Source organism: Perca flavescens, chromosome 17 (genome assembly GCF_004354835.1).
Source record: "Perca flavescens isolate YP-PL-M2 chromosome 17, PFLA_1.0, whole genome shotgun sequence".
NCBI classification, from domain to species: domain Eukaryota; kingdom Metazoa; phylum Chordata; class Actinopteri; order Perciformes; family Percidae; genus Perca; species Perca flavescens.
This window is the reverse complement of record NC_041347.1, coordinates 27,269,925-27,288,835: the sequence shown is the minus strand read 5'-3', so window position 1 is coordinate 27,288,835 and position 18,911 is coordinate 27,269,925. Positions and strand designations below refer to the sequence as shown.

Below are 18,911 nucleotides of genomic sequence, written 5' to 3'. Positions count from 1 at the left end.
ACTGACTGATTGGTATTATAATGATACAAAAGTGTTTTAAGATGGACTTTTTCATGTACTCTTTGTGAGGACCATTTCTGGAAAGTGGGGAACATTTTAGGCCAGATGTACTAATGCTTTTGCACCCACTTCAGGCGTATTTGTTTCACAACGTGCGCGTAAAAGCATGGCGAGGTATGTACAAACAGGCCGCACTGAGGTAAAAATGCAGACTGCCTGTCGCGGGACCTGAAAATGGCAAATTGCGCTTTTCCGTGTCATGCATTAGAAATGGTTAACAACCAGTGGCCCCCAAGTCGGGTTGGAATCAGGGAAAGCCAGCTGTAAAATAGCCCAGGTACAGGAATAAATGAAGAATGTTGATCACCCTCAGGTAAAGGTCTAGGGAATGCACTACGTCATAATAATACACTTTATTTCTATAGCACTTTTCTTAACAAGGTTACAAAATGCTTTCCAGAAAAACAGCAGATAAAAACCAAAAACAGCACAACCAACAACAATGAAGTAAAATACAAAAAAACATCAGAGGCATCATAAACTATTAAACACCTGAGAAAATAAATAAATCATGGAGGTACTCACAAAGTAGAAGTACAAACGCATGCATATACAGTATAGGAAAATCAGTCCATATGGTGTTCTTGCAGCGAAATGTCACTTTGGTATGACTCAGCACACACACACGGATACGCACACCTCTTGGTATATTAATTATTTAATGTGACTTCATCTTATGGTCCTCTGCCTTGGTTCTCAGATTATATGAAGATAGTCTATGAATTAACCACTTTAGTATAAGGCTGTTACCATAAATGTCTCAGCTGCAGCTTATATTATGCGCAGAACAGTCCTTAAGATACAGATTAAACTCTTTTGACTGTTCCAAAATAAACATCAAAGAAATAAGTTGATAAAGCATTTGCGCTCAGGGCTTTTCAACTATGGGGAAGTTTGTGTCTGAAATAAATTAGGTACGATTTGTCTTCTTTTATAAAAACAACTGAAAACTCTAATGCACATGGCTGAACATATGTTGTTGTTAATGCAGTGATAGTATTCTAACAATCCAGCCACGTAGATCTTTCCACGTTTTATTCTCCTTTGATTTTCCAGCAATCTTAACCAGTGTTGGGCAAGTTACTTCCAAAATGTAATACATTATAGATCACTAGTTACTGTCATTTGAGAGTAATTAGTTATATTACAATATTACTGTCTCTGAATTGTAATGCGTTACACTACTTTTGCATTACTTTTGAGTTACTTTCACCAAAATAACAGCGGAAGTTTGACTTGGCAGCTAGCTTGTGAATTTCACAACCGGATCAATAAAGTCTCCTCTTTATCCACTTTGATACATCATAGATTATTCATAATATTTTGTATAATTAATATGGATATGCAAAGTAACTAAAGCTATAAAACTAGACAAGTAAAACATACAATAGGCAAGTAGGAGAAAATGAAAATACTCAATTAAAAGTAGGCTACCTTACAGTTGTATTGAAGTACAGCATTGTTGTAAAATGTTTGTTTAAAGCACTTGACAAAGAAATTCATGTTGTTTAGTTTAAAGGAAATGGTCAATAGTGTGATTAAAACTCACTATTTACATTATTTACAGTACTTGATTTACAGCTGATATGTGAAAAGCTCCACAACCTTATTTAACAGTAATTTAGTTTTACTGCGAATTGTCACAGGAAGTGCTTTTATTTTGAAGTAGCCTACACGGAAGTTGTCTGTTGTGTACTCTTTCTAGCTTGTGTTGATATGAACGTGAGACCCTAGATCAGGGGTCACCAACCTTTTAGAAACTGAGAGCTACTTCATGGGTACGGAGTCATACGAAGGGCTACCAGTTTGATACACTCTTCTGAAATAACAAATGTGCTCAGTTTGCCTTTAGTTATATACAGTACAGGCCAAAAGTTTGGACACACCTTCTCATTCAATGTGTTTCTTTATTTTCATGACTATTAACATTGTAGATTTTCACTGATATGGAGCTAAATCAGGGCCAAATGTTTTGTTCATTTGAAAAAAATATATATAGTTGAAAAAATAAAGCTTGAAATTGAAAATTTAAGTTTTGGTCAAAACTTGGAAAAAATAAAACCATGTATTCAAACTTAAAATAAGTGTACCAATTTTTCTTTCAGTTTGAATAAAATATAGATTAAATTCTGGAATTATTTTGAATAAATTATAAATTTTCATTTTTCACTTTATTATTTGTTTTCAGTTCCACATTTCATGTTTTCAGATTCAAAACTTATTTTTTTTACGCCTTCAAATCTTTTTTTTTCGGTTTCAAATCTTTTTTTCGTTTTCAGATCTGTTTTTCACTTTCAGATCATTTTTTTTCGGTTTCAGACTTTTGGCCCTGATTTTGCGTGGGGGGCGTGGCTTCAACTCAGAGGGGCGTGGTATTATGAGTGACAGCCTAACAACGAAGGCAGAAGACTCCTCTGTCATGTTGACTTCAGGAAATGGTGTTACTGTGAGAACTATGACTGAATGCTTTCTATCCACTATATACATGTGATTTTTACTTAATAAACTGATGCAAGTGACAAAGTTCCATTTAAAAAATTGTATTGGACAACACATGGTACCAATTACACTATAAGAGCAATAAACTGATTGTGCAGTTCGGCAGGAACAATGACTTCTCCCACTTCCATGTATGACATTGAATGTAGCACCACAGTATTCGGCAGTCAGCATAGCGTCCGCTCCGCCAAGGCAACCTGCTGGCGCAGCCCACAGGTAAGACATGTGAAAGATATTAGCCTTTTTGAATAGATACTTTGGGACATTATCCCCGCAGTGGCATTTTTTTTGTCATTAACACATAAAGGGAAAATAGGTGGACAGCTGGAGATGAAGCATCGCTAGCACAAAAGTTAGCATTAACTAACGTTAGCTTCACACTAGCTGGTGTTTTTACACCAATTTTAGTGTCCAGCTCAAGTTTTTTGACTTTAACGTGTAGTGGTCTTTGTTAACCTCTGTTTGTCACAATGACCATAACTCGACAGTGGCTGCCTGCAGCCGTACAGCCTTATAAATGTAAAACATTATAGATAACTAACATTGTTAGTGTTACCTTTTCATGGTTAGTTTAAACAACATAACTTGTCCTGGTCCGCTTTGTTAATCAATCAATCAAAGCTTTTATTACGGACACACACGGTCCAGAAAACAGACAGTAAGACATACAAATACAAAAAGACAAGTTAGTGTATTCTGATACTTAAGTTAGGCTGTGGTAGAAGCCTTCAAAGTTTGCCCACTTGGCATATTTTGTAAGGCATAACTGTCATGCTGTTACATGTAGTGTAAAACGTAATTTATCAGGCCAGAGCATTAATGTAAAGTCATATTTGTCTACTCTATAAAAGGAGACCTTCTTCACTGCAGCCAGTGTCAAGTTATGGTCATTCTGACAAACCAAGGTTAACAAAGACCAATACACGTTAAAGTAAAAAAAACTTGAGCTGGACACTGAAATTAGTGTAAAAACACCAGCTAGTGTGAAGCTAACGTTAGTTAATGCTAACTTTAGTGCTAGCGATGCTTGATTGCCAGCTTTGTCCAGCTGTCCACCTATTTTCCTTTTATGTGTTAATCACAAAAAAAATGCCACTGAGGGGATAACGTCGCAAAGTATCTATTCAAAAATGCTAATATCTTTCACATGTCCTACCTGTGGGCTGGTGCCAGTGAATACTGTGGTGCTATAAGTCATACATGGAAGTGGGAGAAGTCATTGTTCCTGCTGAACTGCACAATTTTGCACAGTTTATTGCTCTTATAGTGTAATTGGTACCATTTGTTGTCCAAAACATTTTTTTAAATGGAACTTTGTCACTGGCATCAGTTTAAGTAAAAATCACATGTATATAGTGGATAGAAAGCATTCAGTCATAGTTCTCACAGTAACACCATTTCCTGAAGTCAACATGACAGAGGAGTCTTCTGCCTTCTTTGATAGGCTGTCACTCATAATGCCACGCCCCTCTGAGTTGAAGCCACGCCCCCACGCCAAATCAGGGCCAAAAGTCTCAAACCGAAAAAAAATATCTGAAAGTGAAAAACAGATCTGAAACCGAAAAAAGATTTGAAGCCGTAAAAAAATTTTTGAAGCCGTAAAAAAAAAAGATTTGAAGCCGTAAAAAAAATAACTTTTGAATCTGAAAACATGAAATGTGGAACTGAAAACAAATATAAATGTGAAAAATGAAAATTTATAATTTATTCAAAATAATTCCAGAATTGAATCTATATTTTATTCAAACTGAATGAAAAATTGGTACACTTATTTTTAGTTCAAATACGTGGTTTTATTTTTTCCAAGTTTTGACCAAAACTTAAATTTTCAATTTCAAGCTTTATTTTTTCAACTATATATATTTTTTTCAAATGAACAAAACATTTGGCCCCGATTTAGCTCCATACACTGAAGGCATCAAAACTATGAATGAACACATATGGAATTATGTACTGAACAAAAAAGTGTGAAATAACTGAAAACATGTCTTATATTTTAGATTCTTCAAAGTAGCCACCCTTTGCTTTTTTTGATAACTCTGCAACCCCTTGGTGTTCTCTCAATGAGCTTCATGAGGTAGTCACCTGAAATGGTTTTCACTTCACAGGTGTGCCTTGTCAGGGTTAATTAGTGGAATTTGTTCCCTTATTAATAAAAAAAAGCAAAGGGGGGCTACTTTAAAGAATCTAAAATATAAGACATGTTTTCAGTTATTTCCATATGTGTTCATTCATAGTTTTGATGCCTTCAGTGAGAATCTACAATGTAAATAGTCATGAAAATAACAAGGAAACACATTGAATGAGAAGGTGTGTCCAAACTTTTGGCCTGTACTGTATGATTGTTAATGATTAATGACACTCATCTATGTGAAGACACTGATCACGTTAATGATTTCACACAATAATTATCAACAATGACTTAACAAGGTGGGAAACAGATAATATCAATATAAAATTTTCGTTTTTAGAACAGGCCTGAGGGCTACTCATGTGGTCCTTGGGGGCTACCTGGTGCCCGCGGGCAAACATGTCCGTCAAGTTAAGTTGATCACTTTCTTGTTTGTAAAACTGCAACGTATTGAACAGTAAAAGACAAGCGTTTTTGGTCGACATTCGATGCCCTTCCACTACAGGCATAGTTACTCTCCACGGCTGGTAAACTGCAATTATATTTACATGTAGCAAGCCTAAACATTAAACATTAATTCCTGACATGTTTAAATCTGTCAGCGGCTCGGACACACTGCTGTCCGCGCTGACGTACCGTCACCTGTTGTTGGGAAAATTATGTTATGAAATAATACTCACGGCTTTTTTTTCCTGTGATCAAATGTTTCGCAGTGTTGGGAAATGGTTAAATGTTGTGTTAAAATGCGTTGTAACTCGCGTTACTGAGATTGTAACGGGTATAATATTATCGAAATTTAATTAGTAATGCGTTATATTACTGCGTTACAGCAAAAAGGAATACATTACTGTAATTGCGTTACTTTTGTAACGCGTTACTCCCAACACTGCTCTTAACTAACTTTCTTGCGAGAAGTGTCTACTGTAATACAGTTTTTTTCGATTGCTAAACGACAGTGGGCACAACTGGAGTCACATGAGCAAAACTCTAACTACAGTCTCCACAGCAGCAGTTCATGTGGACCAAACTCTAGATCGTTTTTCATTGCTTGAACACAGTTTTCAAAACTCTACACACTTATCCCATGACTTTAACCACAATGTGCACAACACTGTAGATTTACAGCACTTTGTTCAAATGCTAACACACTGCTGTCAAAACTGTTAACCACACATTCAAAACAGAATAGATTTCAGTCTGGTGCCTATCAAACACTGCTGATTGCAATTTTAGCTGAAAGCCTGAGCAGGTGTCTTATTTTAGACTAGTTAGTGAACATATATGGTATTTATACAGAGAAAGCTCAGAAAGTCTTTTTTTGTATACAAACACGAAATAAGAATGAAACAATTCTACACTGTACTGTTTGAGAGAAACGGGTAAAAGAGCAAAGATACCAACATGTCCAGGTAAGATGTCTGAGGTTATGTACACAGCTATAAAAAAAAGTGAAAAACACTATATCTTTACAATAGTAAAACTGTGTTCTTACTGTTTTTCAGAAAGTAATGGAGGTGAAAGCAATAGAAACACCACATTCATTAGTATTTAGAGATGATGCAGACATCCAATGTGATGAAGAAAACCTGCCACATGATGCTGGAGAGAGGCAGGATTAGTCACACTATTCTTTGGTACTTTTACGTACCTTTTAGGTGTTTTTTTTCCCCACTAATTCCATAAATTACTAGAGACAAAATACTTTATTGAAGAAAACTGCTGATTTTCATTCCTTCTTGTTTACCTTATGTAAAAATTGGTATGCTATACAATCTATATTTTTTAAACTATTGAGTAGTGTCAAGTCACTCAAATTGTTCAAACTGTAAAGATGAGAAAGTTTGTAATTTCTGTATTGGTGTTTGACGCTAGTGTTTTTACCCTCAGTGTGTTCTGAGTGACGGTGTGTGTTATCTCAGTGAGGCCTGTGCATACTGTTTGAGACGTGTGTTAAGAGTTGTGTTGCTTTGAATGAGTTTTGCAGGTGATGTGAACTGTTTAGCTCAGGTGACTGTAGGTAGTGCAGACTGTAGTTTGAGTTGTGCACATGTGACTCCAGTTGTGCCCACTGTCGTTTAGCAATCGGAAAAAAAGGTAATGCCATTATCAGTGTTTGTTCAGAAAAGTCAGCACTTATTGCTTTGGATGATACAAATGTGTTTCTCTCTCCTTCCAGGAGCTGGAGGTTGGTCTCCTCTGAGTTCAGACCGATATCAGTGGTTGGAGGTTGACCTGGGTGGGCGTACACAAATCACTGCCGTTTCTACGCAGGGCCGCTATGGCAGCTCTGATTGGCTGACGGCCTACATGCTGATGTTCAGCGACACGGGACACAACTGGAAACAGCATCGACAGGAAGACAGTATAGGGGTGAGTGCATTGTGATAAAACTATAATGACAGCTGTAAAAGGTAATGTTTATGTAATAAACAGTTGCAGAACTGACTCATCAGTGTTCGGAGGGAAGTGAGTCTGCAACTAGTTAAAACAGAACCAGCAGAGACAAAAGGCCTTTTTCACTGCAGTAGTTTGGACAAGTCACAGAAGGAAAAACATTAACAATGGATCCATCGCATTCAAGTGTCCCAGTGAGCCATGACAGGCGTTGAGAGTAAGCAAACCAAACCCAGACATCACTATTTATATTATTATTAATATTTATTTAACCCTTAGAGAACTGACGTTTCGCTGGCAGACCATTGTTCACATTATCCTGTTTAAATTGATCTCAAATAAAAACCATAACAGCTAGAGCAGTCATTCTTTTTTGCAGCAGTAAGCTAAGCCTTTGACGTCATTACGTTACGTGACGTGTAGCGCAAAACCGTGTGAAACCGATTCTATTGTAGATGAAAGTATCAAAACGCTTTTACAGTTTTTCTTCATAACTGAAGCCACAAGTGCAAAACTCCAACCACAGTCTGCACTACCAACCGTCACCTGAGCTAATCAGTTCACATCACCTGCAAAACTCATTCCAAACAACACAACTCTTAACACATGCCCCAAAACAGGCTCAGTGCAGCAAAACACTTTGAACAATCCTCATCCAGACAGCACACACTGTCACTTGGAACACACTGATGGGCCCTATTTTAATGATATAAGCGCACAGCGTGAAGCGCCTGGCATAGGTGCGTTTAGGGCATGTACGAATCCACTTTTGCTAGTTTAACGGCGGAAAAAAGGGTCAGTGCGCCAGGCACATGGTTCAAAAGGGTTGCGCTTATTGTCTTAATTAATCATAGGTGTGTTTTGGGTGTAATATGCAATAAACCAATCAGAGTCTCATCTCCCATTCCCTTTAAAAGCCAGGCGTGTTTGTACCTTGGCGCAATGCTATTATAATGGTGGATTTGCTAAGCAGGAAGGACAGATTTCCAGGAGAAGAAACTGATCTGCTTGTGCATGAAGTGAAAGTGCGCAAGCAGATCATAGCATAATACTATTTCACATTGTAATGTATTTATTTTTAATCTTTTGCATGTTTGTGTGCTTCTGCGCGTCCCTGATTGTGTGTAACAAGCATAGTGTGAGCATGCTGTTAACGAGCCTAGGCACATTTTACTAATGCAGTGTTAAAATAACAATGAAATGCTGCGTTATTGACTTTAGACCAGGTTTTTGTTGGTCAATGGCGCAATCACTTCCCACTGCCTCAAGATAGAAATAAGCCAAGAATGCACCTGAACACATCTTCCTGTAAGACCAGCACGGCCATGGGCACACAGATGGGCGCAGGTGCATTTGCTATTTAAACAATGCGGGCCCTGAGAGTAAAAACACTAGCATCAAACACCAATACAGAAATTACAACCTTTTCATCTTTACAGTTTAAATAATTGAAGTGACAATAAATATTTTCTTTACAGAAAAGAGTGAAATTCTTTTACATGAATTTCTTTATTTTACAACATACTGGGGGACTACCGATGAAAATGAGCACTTTTGAGCTAACTCGGGAACATTTACATTGTTTCAATGTTGATTAATGCTCACTGTCCCCTTTCAAAAATAAAGAAATTGAAAAAAAAAAAAAAAAATACCAGTTTTTTCAATGCAAACCAAAAGTAACGAAAATCATCAGTTTGCATATATATATATATATATATATATATATATATATATATATATATATATATATATATATATACACAGTATGTGACACCTGCTTAGGCTTTCAGCTGAAATTGCAATCAGCAGTGTTTGAAATGCACCAGGCTAAAATCCATTTTTTTTATGTGTGGTTAACAATTTTGACAGCTGTGCGTTATCATTTGAACAAAGGGCTTTATATCCACAGAGTTGTGAAGGTTGTGGTTAAAGCTATGGGATAAGTGTGTTGAGTTTTGAAAACTGTGTTCAAGCAATGAAAAACGAACTAGAGTTTGGTTCACATGAACTGCTGCTGTGCAAACTATGCCTTCAGTTGTGCCCACTGTCATTTAGCAATAAAAAAAAAAACTCTTACACTTCCTGTTATTCCCAGCAAACTTTACCACCACTAAATCCATTCAATGATTTTAATTTGTTACCTGTTTTGCCTTCATGTAAAGCCTCCTCAGGCAAGACACTGAACCCCAAAAGTGCTACATAAATGCAGTCCATTTAAAGCAGATACCTTTTAAACAGCTCCATTAAAAGAGATAAAACTACACCAGTGCTGAGCACCACCTTTCCAGGAGTGTGCTGTTTATTACCAGCCATCATTAGTCTTTCCCCTTTTCTAAATGATGAGTTAGGGCTATGAGATGGGCCAACTAAACCCTGTGAACTATTAAAATATCATGGGCACAGCATTGCATTAGAGCAACACAATTAATTGAAAACACTCTGCCACTGTGGAGAATGCCTGGCCAAAAATGAAAGCTGTATCTCAAGGAAATCTCTTCAGTTTATTAAAATTTCCCAAATCTAAAGGAATTAGCATTAGAAATTCCTTTTGAAAATGTTCACCTATAGAGTCTCTCTCTCTCACTCGCTGCTAATCACATTACACTTTAGTAGGCAGAGGCAGTCGAGCATTACCTCGAAGCTCCGAGCATAGAACAGAAAGTTCTCCCAATTACAGTGATGCTGTGACGAACAGCTTCAATTTAAAGTTGATGAGAGGTAAGACTCTCACAGCGAGGGTAAAACTAATGTCAGGCTAAGACTCCTTCAATGAAGGAACAGAAAAGCTTTTCGCGGCTTAAAAGCTTGTTGATTTCACACTCAGCATAAATCAGGATAAATCCACAGCATGTCTCAAAAGTCCTTCTAAAGCTCCACATATTAGTCAACCTAGTTTATTGTTGCTTTTGGGGAACAGTCGACTGCTGAGCTGCTTCATCAATCACAATTCCCCCTGGACCTCCCTTTCATTTTAAGCCTTGGGGCCAGAGTTTGTGAGGCTGAGTAATGCTCCCCCGTTCTCTAATTTTCCCCTTCCTCTCTCATCTTCTTTCTTCTTTCTCTCATCACATCCACTGCAAAGGTGTGAAAGAGCAGATGCTGTTGGGACTATGTACTCCGCTAATCAGGGCATATAGCATTTTAACCCCAAATGTTAATGGAGAAAAAGGAAGTTTAAGTATATTGTAGATTTACCTATAGAACAGCTGAAGATGCCATTCTGGTAATGAGCGTCATCATGTAGTGAAAATAAGGATTTATGTGTTTATAGTGAGAAAAGCTTTTTGAAATTGTAGGTGAACATTAAAGTGCAGTACAACGTGAAGGTTTGGAGGTTGAATAATTAATGTGGGATGCATTTACATTTAGTAAATTTGTTGCATGAACCGTTACTAGCAGTTTCTAAAATGGATAATTTGTTTTCATTCCTTATTTATTTCCTTAAGGAAATTAGGTGAAAATGTCAAAGGTCCTGTAAACCTCTTTTCTCAATCAGTGCACAAGATTTTCTGCCAAAGGTAGAGCAGTTGTGTTTACCGGCAGTGCCATTTTAATCGTATTGGTTCAACTTAAAAAATGTGAGTTCCCCTTCTTCCTCAAAAATGTGGGTGAACTAAAAGTCATCTTATGAGAGTTAAAAGAAAGTGTATTCAACAAAGTTAGGTTAACTAAAGTTATCAAGTCGAATCAACAACTAGTCCCAGAGACACAGTACAGTCAGATCTGCTTACCATTTGCATGTTCTCTGTTTAAAGAGTCCATTCTTCATTTGACATGATGTATACAACACAGCTGCTGAGTCATATATAATCTTATAAACAGATGTGTGCATATACATGCAGAATATTTAGGCGACGGGACAAGATTTTGGTATTGGAAGAATATTATATATTGTAATTGTAGTCCGAATAGTATTGATGTTTGAGCAGGCTTCGGTTGCATGGACTATAAACAATTGCCGGAGCACGGAAATGGAAGTCTTGGCCCAGAGAGCCGCTGGCTCGGAACCCTTGAAATATTGCCCGTTGCCACCAGAGGCTAAATCACGGTCAGACCGACAGCCGATGGGTTCCAAGATTGGTTCAAACACAACATATACATATGTTAAAAAGGTGTACATGGGACTGAATGCAATAGTTACCTGTATCCTATATTATGTTTTACAATGAGAAAAGACTTTTTGTATCCGTTTTTGTCTATTCTTTTCAAAGTTGTAGTAGGCGGGGCTCAGATAGAAAAATATGTCACATATTTCTGTGCACTGATCACAGTTTAGCAACATTTGAATCAATGCAGTGAATGTAACTAACCTTTTGTAGTCCATGCTAAAGGTAAGCTGCTTAATCTGATGCTGGGAGGTTAAAATATCCATCAACAATTCATCTGAGTTTGTCTATTAGATAGTTTGAGTGAAGTACATGAAGTGCATGAAGAAGTAAATTATATTTCTCCTATTTTGATAGTATTTTTCTGACTTTTTGCCATTTGTGACTCTCTGACATCGTCTCCGTTTTGCTTACAAATCCCATTTTACCAGCGCTTTTTGTGGGCTTTTTCCTCTCCGATTTTTTCAAACCACTTTACTTTCCTTCTTTCTGTCTGTAATCAAAGTCTCCCTTTGAAGGATTTCCTACCTCTACTTGGATCATATTTCAAAAAAATGCCTCAATGCCTCAACTAAATGAGAAGCTGTTCTCCTCGACGTCCTCAGCAGGAAACAGTCATTTGTAGAGGTCAGCCCTCTGTTTTCTGTCAGGCTCGGCAGTTTTAGGCTATGTTCAGACTTGGTTCACTCTTTCAAGCTGCCAGCGTCTGTTTGAAATTATAATCCTATAGAGTAAACCGTGTTTTCAAAAAAGTGGTGAGCATTTTTTTAAACGGCACCGGCGACTATTTTTCTGCAGCTTTTTTTAGTTAAAAAAAGTTCAACTTTTCTGAAAAAAACTACCATATGACAATGACATGTGTAGTAGCCAGGCCTGTCGTTTCCGTAACAACAAGAAAAAATGGAGTTGGAGCATAATACCCTGTACAGGGAACTCACTTTGTTGTAGCTAACGTCAGTAGCACCACTCTCTCTTTCTGTTCTTTCTCTAGCTCGCTGCACCACTTTGTTTTATCTAACGTTAGCACCGCTCTGCATAGCGCTCTAGGAAACTGTTGTTTTAGCAAACAACAGTTTTTACTTTTTGGAACCAAAACGCTGCCAGCTTCTTCTTCTTCTTTTTTTTTTTTTTTTTTTCTACAAAAGCGCCCTAGTCAACTTTTTCTTGTCAAAAAAGATGAAGGTTCAGATGATGAGAATTTACTCAGATAAATTAACATTTCAGAGGAAATGTAACAGCAGCACAGAGTGATGCAAATATGCAAATGTTGCAAATGCTTTTGAGTACTCACACTATCTATGCAATACAAGTAGGTCTCCTTCCTCTAAGGAAAAGTTAAAAGTTAACTTTCCGCCCAATTTAAGATTACAAGGACATTTCAGATGGATTCATTTGAAGGACATCATCACTCACTTCGTGTAACAGTGATATTCTGAATACATTGAATGGGAATACATAGGTTAAAAGATACATACAATTGTGCATACAAGTTAAAATGCTGTAATTCATTGCACTACTTGGTTAAGGGCACAACATAAGCACTAAGCCAACCTGCAGACACGTAGACTTGACTTCATAACAGTGTAAAAATACTGCAGTTTAATTGTAGGTTGAGTTTACAGTATTTGCATATAAATTAAAAAACTAATAAATTGATCAGAGGACGTATAGACTTTAGTTTTTAAGTGAAACTCTGAAATGGCAAAGGGCAGAGATAGAAGAAAATCAAGACAAAAATCAGAAGCGCTAATTTAGGAGGAGCAGACACTGAGTCACATAGAGATCAAGATTCAGACTGGAGAGCAATCAAGGTATTGTTTTTCTTAGAAAAGACTTTGTCATTGTCAAAAGAAACAGAATACCTGAAAAGAAAAAGCAAAGTAGACTAAAAGTAGATACAATTTTTATGGTTTATAATGAAAGTTGATAAAAGAGCTTAAAGGAACACGCCGACTTATTGGGAATTTAGCTTATTCACCGTAACCCCCAGAGTAAGACAAGTCGATACATACCCTTCTCATCTCCGTGCGTGCTGTAACGCTGCCTGACGGCTCCAGCATTAGCTTAGCCCAGCACAGATCCTGCAGGTAACTGGTTCCAACTAGCCTACTGCTCCCAATTGTGACAAAAGTGACAAAATAACGCCAACATGTTTCTATTTACATGTTGTGATTTGTATAGTCTGGCGTGTACAAAAAAAACGTAACATGAGACACAGCCATCTTCTAACAGTAAACAAACCGGGAACTATATTCTCAGACAGGCTTGCTGCGAGCATATCACTCCGCCCAAGTACTATATTCTTCCGCCTGAGAATATAGTTCCCGGTTTGTTTACAGTTAGAAGACGGCTGTGTCTCATGTTACGTTGTTTTTTGTACACGCTGTGACTCTATAAATCACAACATGTAAATAGGAACATGTTGCCGTTATTTTGTCACTTATTCGGAGCAGTAGGATTACTGGAACCATTCACCTGCATGTTCTGTGCTGGCCTGATGCCGCTGGAGCCTTCAGACAGCCTTACAGCACGCACGGAGTTGAGAAGGGTATGTATCGACTTGTCTAACTCTGGGGGTTACGGTGAATAAGCTAAATTCCCAATAAGTCGGCGTGTTCCTTTAAGATCGAGTCCAACTTTTAGCTTAAAAGGGTTAAAACAAATCTAGAAAGAGTGCGCTTGGATTGCAGAGGTTAATACATTTTATTCTCCATGGACCAAGTGCTTACCAAGGCGTCCAAAACATATAAGACTACAGCTAATGCTTCACAAATCTAATTTTCTACCTGATTGAGAATCCATTTACCAGGAACGTGGCCCTATCTCCACTTTATTCCCTTCATTAAGAGGAAAATTCAACGTTTCACTTCTCACAGAAGCCTTGGGGGGTGGCACTTCAACTTCAATAAAAAGATAAAAGAGCGTGTTCACTTATTTAGCTGTAAGCTTAACTACAATAAACATCCAGAGGGAGGGATTTCAAAGTTATATTTGTGGTGTCTCAAAAGATGGACGGATGCATTGATGGAAAGCCAGAAAATTTGCTAATTTGCTGTTGTCAATGTTTTTTTTTCCCAGGCTTTTCCAGGTAACAGTAACGCAGACAGTGTGGTCCAGCACAAGCTCCAGCATCCAGTGATCGCCCGCTACGTCCAACTGATCCCCCTGGACTGGAACACCAATGGTCGGATTGGACTCAGACTTGAGACCTATGGATGTCCTTACAGTCAGTTTGGGCTTTTCTTGTATCCTCCACTTACAGATCTAAACTAAAAATATGAGAACAAGCAACTGCTCCTTTAAATCTATCTATCTCATCCAAGAGTAAAAACGTTTTTTTGCAATGTTTTTTTGTTGTAGTTTGTTTATGTTTTTCAAACTTTCAACGTGTCGAATTTCAGGTGCAAATTAAAGATGTGCATATAAAGATGGATGGAAACACAGCTTATATGTAGTATCCATAGGGCTACAATATTCAGATGGCACTAATTGGAGATGAGGAGCAGATGGGAAGCAGGCAGCAGATCAGGCTTGATTTAGAAATGAGCCACAGGAGTGACAAACAGCGGGAGCCTTTGCGTGCTTCTCATGTCGCTTATTTGATAGCTCCTCAACTCCTCGGTCCTCAGCTGAACCGGATGTTCTTCTGTCCCATCCTCGGTGAAGGCCGTTTCAAAGCTCTTATTTCTGTCCCGAGGAGCGAGCAACGAGGAGGGATCACCGAGGAGCTAATGCAGAGGATACACGAGAGCAGCCTTGCAGCAGCTGAAAACCGTTGCTACCTCCACCCATACAGCCGACGTATTCACGTAACGCTTCAGAGGAAGGACGTCTCATTCCTCTAAAACACATTTACTCTGTTCCTCTCTCGTCCCGCGATTTCCTCTCGTCTCTCCCGTGCCTCCTTAGTGGGAGGGACTAAGACGCGAGGAAGGGAGGGAAGTGGAGGAGTCAAGGAGGCAATTTAAGCGACATGAGAAGCATCGTTTCATAAGTGAGAACTCGGAAGAAAAAATTGAAATAGCATGGGAAGGGAAGAGGTGAGGGCAGAGGAGGCAGGAGAGGACACAACAGCTCTGGCCATTATAGTAATTGAAGGCCTCTTCCTGTGTCGGCTGTTTGGCAGAGAAAGTTTCATTCTGCTACTAGACGTAGGCAGAAGTAATTTGTCTGTAAGAAGGAAAGCCAGTGTGAAAAGTTATACAGTGCTTCTTTGCCCCCCCACACAGGATTTCCACACAATTGTCAAGCAAATCCATCCATCCAAAAAAAAAACTGATCCAACCCTGGCAATGAAAAATGAGAAAACCACACACTGCATGAGTAAAAGAGGGACATTGAACCTTGTGACATTTGTAACCCAGACAACAAATATAAAATGAACTATGTAATATCAAAACACGAGGGACTAAAACAACTCAATGTATGAAACATTATTAAAACAGAGTTTTTTTTTGTAACCCTGGTACAAGAATGAATTATCTTTAATAGAGTGTGGTTGGTAAAGAAAGCAAGTTGGTCTAGTTTGACTTAATGGTTGCTCTCAGCTAGAATAAATAGACTTTGATTAGTTAATTTTGAGGATGCTGGCAACACTTCCTTGTTTCATCCAAAAGGTAAAGAGGAAGAGAAAAAACGTTGAGGCTTTGAGTTTTTAATAATTTAGATTTGGCGTTTGTACTGTTTCCAGCATCACTGTCAGCAATAAAATACACCAGATGCTTAAAGTGATGCATCTCAGCTGACATTTTCATTTTGATGCTTTGAGGCGGGAGATTTGTAGCACAGCAACACTCAGCACCATGATAGGCAATGTTAGTTTATAAATTTCTTTAGAGTGACATGATCTGTGGTCCATAATCTGCTTTTCATAAGCAGACAGTTAAACTATTAGTTTTTCTGTAAAGGACAACATTTTGTTTATGCTTTATCTCTACAAAACCTACATTTAGTTCATGGCTCTGGGCAGAGATTAGAAAAATCCCAAATGAAATGAAAATTACACAGATGTTTTGTCATTCTTAATACACAACCCAGATAATAACACAGATGATGATGAAGACCAAACAATAATATCATGCAAATGGAATATTACATTAAACGTGAAAACATATAAGTTGAACTGTTTTTTTCAGAACTCCATTTAGTTTGTTAAAAATGTGTTTATGGAAATTGTTATTATTGAATCATATAAGCATGAAAACAGGATAATTTCAGAGTAAAGTCAAAGGAACAATTAACAATTAAGGGTAGTCCCCTAGGATGGAATGTTTCTTCAGTGTACATGTACATTATTTATTGTTGTACACACAATAGGGAGACAGGCCTATATTGTTAATGATAATCCATGAGAGATCAGAATCATTTTAAGAAGTTTAGTTTGTTTGTTCGTCAGTTGAAGATGCAGAGGAATGATTTATGATGAAATCAGTTTGTTGGATTTCTGTCGTCTACAAACAACACGCTTTCAACTCCTCGGGAAAGAGACGGATGAGGAGAGATTTAAATAGATGTGGTTTGAGAAACAGCCCTGCAGATCTTCAAGGAGAATCTAAAGAAATACCTTTGTCATATGTTGCATTACAGTTGGCTTTTTTGGTTTATCCATCTCCGTTATTTACATTTATCTTCTGCTTTAGTGAATGTAAATCTGTGTTGGTTCCAATTCTGCCAAAGAGTATTGTACACAGGGTGTGATTTGTGGAAAAAGCAGAGGAGGGGATGTTTTTTGATCATGCACAACAAAACAAAATATGAAGGAGTTAAATATAGTGCCACTCACCAGGCATGCCAAACACTTAAATATGCACTTCAATATTCAATGTAAAATACAGAGCTTTAACTTGTTTTGATGAAACGTGTATGTTCAAAGGTTGTTTTAGTCGTGCAACAGAAAACTTAGATTGGACAGATAGTCTAGCTAGTTGTCTGGATTTACCCTGCAGAGATCTGAGGAGCAGTTAACCATAGTCCTCAGGAATCAACTGGAGTTAAGAATTCCAACACAAAGAAAGTGGAAGGTAACGGAAATCTGGTTGAAAAAAAGGACATACGGCGTAACTAAAATGACTGATGACTGTTTTGACATGTTTTGACATTTCCCCGTACTCAGCCCTGTGTGTATGCAAGGAATGTTTTGACCAGGCATAATATGTATCGTTGAAAGACCTCTAATGTGTGGTTTTGATTTTCAGACTCAGATTTGGTGAGCCTCGATGGCCGAAGCAGCCTTCTCTACAGGTTGAATCCCAGGCCAAAACAGATGACCAAAGAAAGCATCTCTCTGATATTTAAAACCCTGAAGAACTCTGGGATACTCCTTCACGCAGAGGGACAGAGGGAGCACAGCCTCACCCTAGAGTTAGAGAAAGGAAAGCTTCTCCTGCTCCTCCGAAAAGGTACAACTCTGAAATCCTCCAACACACGAGGTACTTGTATCCAAGTGGTTTCTGTTGGACGCTAGCACTGCTGTTTTATGTTAAACAAGCTAGGTCAACTTTATGTTGTCAAGTGGGTTCTGCTTTAAAGAATAATAATAATAATAATAATAATAATTTATACTTTATTAAAAAAAGGGAAATTACAATGTTTTCACTCTGTTGTTATTACAATATACACAAGGCCTGAATTACACACACAGGGGGCTGCAGCTGTCGATGGACAGGCACCCCGAGCAGTTGGGGGTTCGGTGCCTTGCTCAAGAGCACATTGGCATTGCCCAGGAGGTGAACTGGCACCTCTCCAGCTACCAGTCCACCACCATACTTTGGTCCGTATGGGGACTTGAACCGGTGGTTCCCCACCCAACTCCTTATAGTATGAGCTACTGCCACCCCAATATATAGATATTATAGATAGTAGAAGAATAGTGAAAGCTTGTATTTTCAAGAAGAGGTGGGTGCACTTACTTTTTTTTTATTTTTTTTTATTTTTTTTTTTATTTTATTATTTCAGGACAATGCACATTTGATGAACATGTACAACAGTACACGTACATGTGCCAGATTGTAGCCCAAGGGCTAATTTCCATCTGTAGTCCATTAGGCAGGTAGAAGTTACAATAAAAAGGACACAAGATATACAGTAGTAACATTTGCTATATAAAACAGGACAATTCATTAGTAAATGTTAAAACAGAGACACAATTCATAAGTGCCACACTTACTTTGTATTTGTTTCCATTTTTGTAAACATCAAAAATACCAAACCAAAAGTAGTGGATCTCTACAAATTTAGATTTTAATTAAATATGAAAATCAACAAAGGATAAAGGATAAGGCAATTTTTCAATGATTATTTATTCAGTGAGTTGATCAAATTGCATGTGGGTTACACTTACTCAGTTACCATACGCGGAAATGTGAGTAGTTACTGAGAAACGAATCAGGAACAACCACCTAATTAATCAATCATTAATGAGAAGTTCCTGAACAACATTCATTTAAGGACTATATAATAGACTATATGTTACATCAGCTGATCATGATTAGCTCTGAACTAGCCAAAGAGCAGCACAAACTAGTAATCACTCATTATTAAATACTTAATACACCCCCAAGTGCACAATAGAAAATAGACTGAAAATAGACTGAGGGGGGATATTTCCCTTTTGTAAAAAAAAAGAAAACACATTTTCTCTGTTTTTGCTTTATACAAACTGCCACAAAAGGGTAATACAATTGAAGCCTAAATTGTTTATTATGGTTCTGTAGGCCATTGTT

General features: G+C 37.8%; 1 protein-coding gene across 1 annotated transcript in view; it reads left to right on the top strand.

The window, feature by feature from the left end:
* LOC114571774 (contactin-associated protein-like 4) overlaps window positions 1–18,911 on the top strand; it is a 69,090-nt gene that overhangs the window by 10,538 nt on the left and 39,641 nt on the right. The window contains 4 exon segments of the mRNA XM_028602966.1: window positions 5,067–5,100; window positions 6,867–7,060; window positions 14,269–14,416; window positions 17,385–17,588. Of these exon segments, the coding sequence (XP_028458767.1) occupies window positions 5,067–5,100; window positions 6,867–7,060; window positions 14,269–14,416; window positions 17,385–17,588 (580 nt within the window).